At 42.7% G+C, this 10,487-nt stretch overlaps 1 protein-coding gene across 2 annotated transcripts; it reads right to left on the bottom strand.

Moving 5' to 3' along the window:
• Positions 1 to 1,917: 1,917 nt before the first annotated feature.
• Positions 1,918 to 8,645, bottom strand: LOC119211462 (tetraspanin-33-like). 2 transcript variants are annotated; one of them, XM_037462385.2, is made up of 9 exons: positions 8,496 to 8,645; positions 7,291 to 7,347; positions 4,964 to 5,083; positions 4,777 to 4,851; positions 4,471 to 4,566; positions 3,545 to 3,679; positions 3,212 to 3,244; positions 3,051 to 3,134; positions 1,918 to 2,803 (listed from the first exon to the last, which is right to left on the bottom strand). In XM_037462385.2, exons 1-9 carry the CDS (start codon positions 8,553 to 8,555, stop codon positions 2,714 to 2,716), a joined length of 750 nt encoding a protein of 249 aa, XP_037318282.1. In that variant the 5' UTR covers positions 8,556 to 8,645; the 3' UTR covers positions 1,918 to 2,713. The 2 variants fall into 2 exon arrangements, with proteins under 2 accessions (XP_037318282.1, XP_062415243.1); XM_062559259.1 differs by lacking the exon at positions 3,545 to 3,679.
• Positions 8,646 to 10,487: the final 1,842 nt, after the last annotated feature.

Here is a 10,487-nt window from a genome sequence, read left to right on the forward strand (position 1 = left end):
TGACTCTAAATGGACCATCATTCACTAAATGAACATCATGCTGCATTGAAGAAGACTTTAAACTAGAGACTGAGACCATAAACTCATGTTTACAATGTTTACTGAGGAAATGAATCAAAAGAGAAGTAGAGTCATTTCCTCATAGACGTCTATGGGAGCAGAGGAGTCAAGGTGGAATTAAAAAATGGATTTAAAAAGCACACACTATTGTGTCAACGTGAGTTTTTTTTAAGAATAAGAGAGCTTTGATGAGTCATTTGACTCCAGAGAGAAGGTTGTTTTGTGGAGACCCACACGGCAGGAAACATGTTCCAACTGCCAGTTTTATGACTAATCGTGTTGTCTTTGTCAATAAAGATGAATTTCAGTCCGAAATACAGTCATTTACGTTGAAAAAAGTAACAACACAACGAGTTTGTGTTTGCTCTTGTTTGAGGAAGCCGTGTTTTCAATGGATGTATCCAAATACTACAATACCCATGAGCCTTTGCAAGTGTTATTGAAGGTAAAAAATGAACCAGGGATCAGATTTTTTGATCAGAATCTTTAACTTCACTGTGAGGGAGGTTCAAACCATGATTTTTATTCGGGGTCTTCTCTGGTATGTCAACATGTTTTATTTATTACTATATTTGTTTCATTTTTGCTTCTTTAAGCATAATTCATTTGGTGCAATTTAATATTTAAATAAACAATGATGAGGTACAGAAATATCATGAGGATGATTTACAATATATTGTAGCCAAAATCTCCCACCATATTTAAAATTGTCATGACCCTGGCTTCCTCTTCCCCCCTTGTCCCCTGTCTCCCTCTTGTGGTACTCTCAGGCAAACATCCCCTGCCCTTGCTCTCTCTCTCCCCTCATTATCCCTCACAGCTGATTCCCCTCTCGTCCTCATCATTGTCTCACCTGAAACCTCTTCCACCTGATTTTGCCTGCTTCTTATTCTCTCCCTCTAGCCTTGTCTTGTTGTCGGATTATTCCATGAACGTTGACACACGCGCCAGCACTCTCGTCTCGTCTCGTCCTGTCTCGTCCTGCACCTCCACCGTCCGCGTGTTAGTGACTGTGCCTTTCCGCAGAGTACCCGACCGGCGCGCACCCCCAGCAGCTCATCTGCTTCCACCTCTCCGCTGGACCCGGCTGGTAAAGAGCACCCCGGGATCCCCGAACACTGTCCTCACGGGAGTAATCCTTATGCCCCTATGTTCCAGGTTTCTCCTGTCTGCTTCTGTTAGGTTTCCGGTTAACGCCAGAGGACTTTGAGTTTGTTCGTTATCGAGGACTGTTTTCCTTTGTTGATCATTAAAAGACTCTCTACTGCATCTCGCTCCTGGTTCTCCATCATTCCACATAACAAAAATAGTGCAACTTCCATATCATGTGGCGCTCAGTAAATCGTCGGCACCCTCTGGAGGAAGCTGAAGTGCACACAACCAGCCGTGATAAAATAAAACTTTGCTGCTCCGTTACTTCTTCATGGCTCCACCTCAGTGTGGACTGGTCCCTGGATTCGGGGGGGGGGTTATAGGTCAGGTGAGGGAGGGTTTCGGTTGGTACATCACTCTGTCAAGCCGTGGTTTCCGGCGACCCTGCCGTGTGGCCACAACTTTTGCCGGACCTGCGAGTGCCGATGACCCTCCTGCGAACTCCCTTTCCACGGGAAAATTGATTTCATATGAAATGTGTTCGTTACCAAAACTAAAAGCAACAATCATAACGACACGGATGCTTTTCCTGCTGAGCTTATCCTCGTTGGGTTTTCAGTGCTGCAGGGATCCACTTTTCCTGCTCAGCTGCTCTCCCGCAGGAGGATGAAGACGTCAGGATTGCATTCAGCTGCGTGGAAAAGTCATCAGTGGGTGTTTCCCTTCACGTGTGGACATTGAGACACAGATATGAAAGTAAAAATATAAAAGTCTATTGTTTATTTTTATCAAAATACATATACAATTTGTTTAACTCCAGGAGGTGGTTCTGTGACTTTTCTTTTAAAAACCATTCAGAAATATGAGGTTATTTTGAGTTGAGGTTCTTGAATTGGTTGAATTAAGGTAAAAGTAAAACTAGCAATTTCTGGAACAAGAGCTGAACAGCCAAGCTATAGTGCTGAAGTAGGCTGAGCTCTGGAACTAAATATTGATATGATCATTTTACGATCTGTGACTGTAAATAAATCTCTGAACCCACTGAACCCACTAAATCAATGAACTCTATTTATGCACATTTTCCTACAAGAATGACTTTGGTGAACCCTCAAATTCACTTTACTTTACAAATTCAATTTACTGTTGACCAGAAGGAAAATTGAAGGCGTTGGTTTTTCTTTGCTATTTCCTCATGTGACCGGCGATTAAGATGGAAAACAAGAAGATTGTTCAAACTGTAATAGCTTTCCAAAGGTACCTCCCTGGGTTAATAAAGCTGCACAGGCAGGTATAGTATAACACTGCCAACCAACACAAGTATCCCCCCCCCCCCCAAAAAAAAAAATATATATATGCTGTTCAAGCCGCATTCTCTTATATGGAAAGCTGGAAGTAAAGAAAACCCTCAGATTCTCTGTCTGCAGCGCATCCTGCCCCCTAAAAGCCAGAAAATACATTAAAGAAGCAAAGAGGACGTCACGCGATGACCACTGAGTCCTCCTGTGGCAGTGCAGAGGTGAAGGGGGTCAGGGGTCGCAGGGGACTGGCTGAAGGGTCTCTTTTAGTAGCCCTTCATTGCGATGGATGCATCTCTTGTTTCGTGGCGTCTGACCTGATGGTTCATCAGGAGGGAGACCAGCAGGCCAAGCACCTGTGAAGACGGGGACTCGGTTAGTAGAGACAGACAGGTGAGGCAGAAGTAAAAGACTTTCAAGTACAGAAACTGTCAAGAGTTTGAATTTGCACTATTTTGTTTGGTCATCGTTTTAAAATACATTAAATAGCCTTCAAACTAAATGGACTTTTTAAAAGATTCATCATGATGTTTGTGAATCCTTCAGACATTGGTGAGGTCACCGAGCGTATATTTAAAAGTCAAAAGGTGGATAAGAGCTTACAGCCGTGACAGCCAGTCCGAAGAAGAAGCCCATCATGATCTTGCAGACGAAGTTGAACCACGAGAAGATAAAATCCCCGCATGTCTGAAACAGAAGAGGAGGCTCATCGTGAGGAGACCAGTGAGCTGGATGGGGCCGTGATTGGTTGGTTGAATGAATACCTGTTCATAGATTTGGTCTGGGCCTGAGGCTCCCTGTAAAGAAGCAGAAGCAAGAATATGACCATATTGATAAAGATAAAAAACAAAAGCATATTACACAGTTATAAATACCTGTACAGCTCAGAGACTTGTCTGTTCGAGGCTTACTCACCCAGTAGTTCTGCCAGTATTTTCAGTAACTTCTCAACATTTACCATATTACAAATAATGGTAACATTGTATTCAGAAAGTAATCTGCAGGTTTTCATCACTGAGCTATCTGTGTACAAATGGCTCACTGGATACTTATATTTGATCAAACCCGATCTTCCTGGTTCATTTCACTAAACCGACCTGAGGCTTGGATCTACATCCGGGTACATATCCTCCAAAGGGTAGACTTGCGGCTCTGTTTTGAGGCTGGCACTCACAGCTGGCGGGGATGTTGCCATCCCAGTCCTCAACGCTCACCACTCCGCAGCACCGGCCCTGCGATCACGTGGAAAACTGAGTTTCAGGGAGTGGAAACAAAACAGTCTTCAAGAGGAACAGGAAGTACAGGGATCTGACGATGAAAGACAAAGCCGTATTTATTTATGTATATATATATATACTGTATATGTATATATATATATATATACACGGCTATATATATATATATTATAAAGGGGGGGCGGTTGTTCTTTTCATTTGATTTGTTCTATAGACCAGACGGCTACATGCGGCCCAAACAGCTATCTTTTGTTAAACAAATCTCTCTTTATTTGCATTTGTTTAAATGGTTACTTAAGTTATGCTTTAATTTTCCTCAGTCTATCAATGAACTAACGCAGGGCTGTTGCCATCTTGGTTTGTGGCCAGCGCCTTTTCTGTAAAGTGGACAATTTCAAGACAACACTGTGGCAGCGACCTGTCAATCAGGTGTAGCCCTGCCCGAAAGCGTCCCCTACTTTTATGGTAGGGGACGCTTTTCACTCTAAATGGACCATCATTTAGAAAATGAGGATTATGCAGTATTGAAGAAGATTTTAAACTAGAAACTGAGATCATAAACTCATCTTTACAATGTTTACTGAGGGAATAAATCAAGAGAGAAGTAGAGTCAATTTCTCATAGATTTTTATACATTTTTTTCGACCTGAGGAGTTGGCCTTCATTAGTCATTTAACAGAATGTAAATTTAAGTTTAATGTGACTGTATGAAATCATCAATGGTTAACTCTTTACAGCTGTAGTTAGACTGCACTATACTGGATTTAAAAGCACACAGAGAACATTACCATTATCTGCAGTCCACCCATCATTTCTCTCAAGGACTGGTCCTTTAAGTAGGGCTTAACCACCTCAGCAGAGGTGGTGTCAAGTTCTTTCCTGACCTACAAGAAAAGAAGGAACAGTATTATCATCAAGATACAGATGACTCAGCATTATAGTGGACATACACAACAGGATATGTTATTGTCTTGAGATAGACAGAATGTATGCATCAAGGTAGGTAGATAGGCGTGATTATGATTTCCACTTCTTTTCTTTGACTTTTTTGTCAAGATTTATTTAGCGTTGTTTAGTGATATAAAGAGAGAGACCTTGTTTCGTCCGACAACCACAAGGATGCCACAGATCAGCATGATGATCACTCCAACCGCCATGAAGCCTGCAAACTGTAAATGAAACAGCATTCAAAGGTATATCTTGATTTGATTATTGATTTTCTTGAAATGACCAATTGAACAAGCTAAAGATATTATTCGTATGATGACATTTTGTACGTACTATTTTGAGGGCGATGCCATTCTCTGAACATCCCGCGTAGATTCCAAGGCCGGCGATCCCAAAGACGGCGATCGCAAACAGCCAACCCCAACCCAGGCTCGTGGCTCCAGTCCCCGCCAGCTGCTCCACCACCACAGGAAACAACGCCAACATCGGATCAATCCAAAGAGAGGACCAGGAAACAATGCAAACATCGGATCAATCCAGAGGACCAGGAAACAACGCCAACATTGGATCAATCCAAAGAGAGGACCAGGAAACAACGCCAACATTGGATATATCCAAAGAGAGGACCAGGAAACAACGCCAACATCGGATCAATCCAAAGAGAGGACCAGGAAACAACGCCAACATCGGCTCTATCCAAAGAGAGGACCAGGAAACAATGCCAACATCGGCTCTATCCAAAGAGAGGACCAGGAAACAACGCCAACATTGGATCAATCCAAAGAGAGGACCAGGAAACAACGCCAACATCCGATCAATCCAAAGAGAGGACCAGGAAACAACGCCAACATCCGATCAATCCAAAGAGAGGACCAGGAAACAATGCAAACATCGGATCAATCCAGAGGACCAGGAAACAACGCCAACATTGGATCAATCCAAAGAGAGGACCAGGAAACAACGCCAACATTAGATATATCCAAAGAGAGGACCAGGAAACAACGCCAACATCGGATCAATCCAAAGAGAGGACCAGGAAACAACGCCAACATCGGCTCTATCCAAAGAGAGGACCAGGAAACAACGCCAACATTGGATCAATCCAAAGAGAGGACCAGGAAACAATGCCAACATCGGCTCTATCCAAAGAGAGGACCAGGAAACAACGCCAACATTGGATCAATCCAAAGAGAGGACCAGGAAACAACGCCAACATCCGATCAATCCAAAGAGAGGACCAGGAAACAACGCCAACATCCGATCAATCCAAAGAGAGGACCAGGAAACAACGCCAACATCCGATCAATCCAAAGAGAGGACCAGGAAACAACGCCAACATCCGATCAATCCAAAGAGAGGACCAGGAAACAACGCCAACATCCGAACAATCCAAAGAGAGGACCAGGAAACAACGCCAACATCCGATCAATCCAAAGAGAGGACCAGGAAACAACGCCAACATTGGATATATCCAAAGAGAGGACCAGGAAACAACGCCAACATCCGCTCTATCCAAAGAGAGGACCAGGAAACAACGCCAAAATTGGATCAATCCAAAGAGAGGACCAAGAAACAACGCCAACATTGGATATATCCAAAGAGAGGACCAGGAAACAACGCCAACATCGGATCAATCCAAAGAGAGGACCAGGAAACCGAGTAACATCAAAATTATATTGATCTAATGAAGGAGAATACTAATCCAAATTTACCAAATATCAGACTTTAAAGAAGAGTTTGCCAGTTTTTTTCTTAATGAATCTTCTAAACAGAAATGTTGCATGTGAGCGGGCCGGTGTTGTATCAAGACCTCGTAGGTCAAACATCAGCTTTCAAATGGGCAGGCGTCAGAAGCACCGGAAATCTGAAAAAATAAATCCTGCCTGCGTGTTGGAAAAATGCTGCGACAGAAATGGAATGTAAATATCATTAATTTGACAGAAAGCGCTGATAAGCTCACTGGCTTTGCTCTCTCACCCACCCCTCCCACCCTTCTCCCCCCTCTTAAGTACTTTGTTATGGCATTGTTGAGCCCTTTTTGCTGCAGCAGAGAAAGTTGACTGTGAGTGGAAAATCTCCCCCTGGTCACATCTGCTATGCATTAGAACAGAAATGTCTCCAGTATAAACACTTTGAATCCTTCACCTCCACCTTCCTAAACAAGCACTCTGTGCGTCCGGAACAAACCAGCTGCTTTGGTTTTTATCCAAAAACCTCCAGTTCACAGTATTTCTTTACAGTACTTACACTTTCTTTTGTGTTACAGTAAACATCACAAACCATTCATGTAACTCCCCCGCCCCCATCCCCCTCTTAACTCCGTGCATTTACGGTAAACCCACCGCTCGTTGTGCCAACCGGCGTCCTGTACGCTGGGAATTTTCGCCAGAGACCAGCTGTGTATAGTTACAACGAGGAAGGAGGGAATCTTTATGTTTATGGTTTCCTGAGAAGCGGGAAGTGAGCCAATGTTGTGGTTTACCGAGAAAAAGTGCAATACATCTTTTCTTTTTAAAATAATGTTGTGTTTCAACATATTTCTGGTTGTATTTTATTGTTATTGCATTACGGTTCCCTTTAATCAATAAATGCCTGTACATGATTTTGAAACATGTTATTGTGTTGTTGTTGTTGTTGTTGTTGTTGCTGTTGTTGTTTACCTGGTTGCTGAAGGTGGTGGCCTTTGCCATGAGGAAGATCAGCACACATCCGAGGATCTGCAACAACATATGGATTCTTAGAACAATAGAAAATACAGAAGGGGTGAAGTAGACAATGTAGAATAAAAAAGAGAACTTTTTGACGCAACATGAGTAAGTTTAAATGAGTCAGGTTTCAAAAGCTTTACGTGACTGGAAAATATTTCCAACTCTTTGGAGGAGATCAAAGTCAAAGAAAACATTTTACAACTTGAGAAGTGCGTTTACGATCTGCGTCATTCCTGCATCCTGTTGTTTGTTTTACTACTAGTTCATCTCTTTGGTTTCCTGCTGGAGTTGATGTCATTGCTGCTTTGAGCCAGTGGAGGGAGACAAAGACCGAAGGGAGACAGACTGAAAGGAGACAACTGCAAGTCTCCTGTTAAACGGTTCAAGGTTCTTAAGAGGCTACAAAATAAAACATATGATCTGATTCATCTAATTTAATTTAATAAAAAGACACAAACGTGAAATAACAAATGAGTCTGTGGCCGCAGTGGAAAATCAAAAGAAGGGTTTAATTCCATGTGATTTCTTCAACCTCCTAAATGTGTTTTTATATTAATAATATATAAAATGAAAAGATACTTTGTTTACGCGGCTCTTTTATTGTTCTTTATGCAAAGAAAAAAACAAAGTCCTCAGATGGCTTCCGATTGGAGACATTCTTGAAGCTCCGCCCCCTTGCGGGTGAAAACATGTCTTTGCAGCAGAAAGGAATGACACTTCATTAGAGAATAAAAGGGGGATTGTGGACAATTGAAACTTAACTCGTCTCCTACGCTGGAGCTGAGCCAGGGGACCGAAAGAACACTATTACATCTCACTTTACAACTTCCCATCACAAAAATGAGATTCAGCACTTTGGGAACTTTGATAAGGAAGGAAAAAGGTAGATTTATGTCTCTTTTTAAGCATAATAAACTTTTTCCCGCCCATTTTGTTAAAGCTGAACAAGAAAGAATTAAACATCTTCCTTCTTTACCTTCTTCTTTCACTCAAATCGCAAACCCTTTTTTTATTAACATGGGCCTAGAAATAAAAACCAAAACATCTTTCTATAATTGATCATGAAACACATCTGGTGGAGTTTTCCTTCTTTTCATCTTTTTACTGTAAATAGAAAAATGTCCTCACAAAAGATCTGAACGTGGTTTTCTACTCACTGCGTACAGCACGTTGAAGAAGATAAAAAGGCATTTCAGGCATCCGTTGATTTTCCCCATCTTCTTTTTTTTCAGCGATCGCTTCTCAGAGATGTGAGCGTGTCGTGTGAGAAGGTCTGTGTGCGTCTGTGTGCGTCTGTGTGCGTCTGTATGTACCCCTGAGCCTCAGCACAGAGCCACAACACACAGAGCTGCAACCCTACAAAAAAGATGTGGACTTAAAGAGCCGCTCTAGGACACATCTGGTTTTTAGTTTCACAGCCAGCAGATGTAGATATACTTTCACACTATATAAAAATACATTTTCATGAAACAAGGGACTATTTCCAGCGGCGCATTGATCCACATTTGATGCTGTTTGGGGAAGCGAATCCAAGTTAAACACAAAGATGTGTTTCGATGGAAATCTATAGATGGAGGTTTGGATAAGTTCAGGGAACTGAAGCTGTATAACAGAAACCAGATGGAAGGTGAAAACGTAGTTGTCTCAGGTTGTCTCTACAGCGAGGCTCTCAGGGGGGGGACGGAGGGAAAGGTAAAATAAAAAACGTTTTATTTGTATATATTTAAATATACATTTATCGGTTCATTATGAATGACGTCCTTCAGCTATATGGAGTCTGCCGGTGTCGTTTCTCCTCACCGCCATGTTTCCTCCTCCAAACTGCCATGTTGGTCTGCTGTTTTTGAAACGAGCTCCAACAAGCCTTTGTGTGTGTGCGTGTGTGGCTCTAATGTTTAAAAGCCATCAGATCGTGAAAGAAAAAAGACAATGTTGAAAACAGTTTTGTTGTTTGAACCATTAGAAAAGTAATTTGTCCTCTCTAAGTTCTCTAGATCTATGAAGTGAAAACTACACTTCTGATGTGGAAAATATACCCACTTGAGTGTGTGTGTGTGTGTGTGTGTGTGCGTGCGTGCGTGTGTGTGTGTGTGTGTGTTGCAATGGGGGAAAGTACAGCGGCGTTGTTACGCAGAATAACGGAAACCGTTGGTGAGATACGGCGGTTAGGAGTCAGGTGAAGTCAGGTGGGAGGAGGAGTCAGGTGGGAGGAGGAGGGTCTGAGACCTGACGCCGTTTCGTCTGAGTCTGATACTTGAGTCTGAGATCTGAGGATGTCCTAAAATGAACACCGTAGTCCTGAAATGTGCTGCTCAGTAGCTTTCCCTTTTAAAGAGGTCGTGACCTCTTGAGAGCATCAAGTCACAAAGCACAAGGTGCACATTAAACATGAATGAAAAATAAACAAGTGAAGGAAGAACAAATGCAGAATATTCTGAACCAAAGTGGCTCTGAAAGCTCCACTTTCAAAAGATTCAACCTTTTTTTCTACATTTGTGATCTAAATTAGTTGGATGGTCAAGTCTTTTGGTCGAGTCAATCAAAAAAGCGTTAAGCCCCGCCTTAAAGCATCTCCTGCTTTATGGTCTGTTTGACTCTAAATGGACCATCATTCACTAAATGAACATCATGCTGCATTGAAGAAGACTTGAAACTAGAGACTGAGACCATAAACTCATGTTTACAATGTTTACTGAGGGAATAAATCAAGAGAGAAGTAGAGTCATTTCCTCATAGACGTCTATGGGAGCAGAGGAGTCGCCCCCTGCTGGTCACTACACAGAAGTAGAGTCATTTCCTCATAGACGTCTATGGGAGCAGAGGAGTCGCCCCCTGCTGGTCACTACACAGAAGTAGAGTCATTTCCTCATAGACGTCTATGGGAGCAGAGGAGTCGCCCCCTGCTGGTCACTACACAGAAGTAGAGTCATTTCCTCATAGACGTCTATGGGAGCAGAGGAGTCGCCCCCTGCTGGTCACCACACAGAAGTAGAGTCATTTCCTCATCGACGTCTATGGGAGCAGAGGAGTCGCCCCCTGCTGGTCACTACACAGAAGTAGAGTCATTTCCTCATAGACGTCTATGGGAGCAGAGGAGTCGCCCCCTGCTGGTCACTACACAGAAGTAGAGTCATTTCCTCATAGACGTC

This window comes from Pungitius pungitius, chromosome 2 (genome assembly GCF_949316345.1).
Source record: "Pungitius pungitius chromosome 2, fPunPun2.1, whole genome shotgun sequence".
NCBI lineage: Eukaryota > Metazoa > Chordata > Actinopteri > Perciformes > Gasterosteidae > Pungitius > Pungitius pungitius.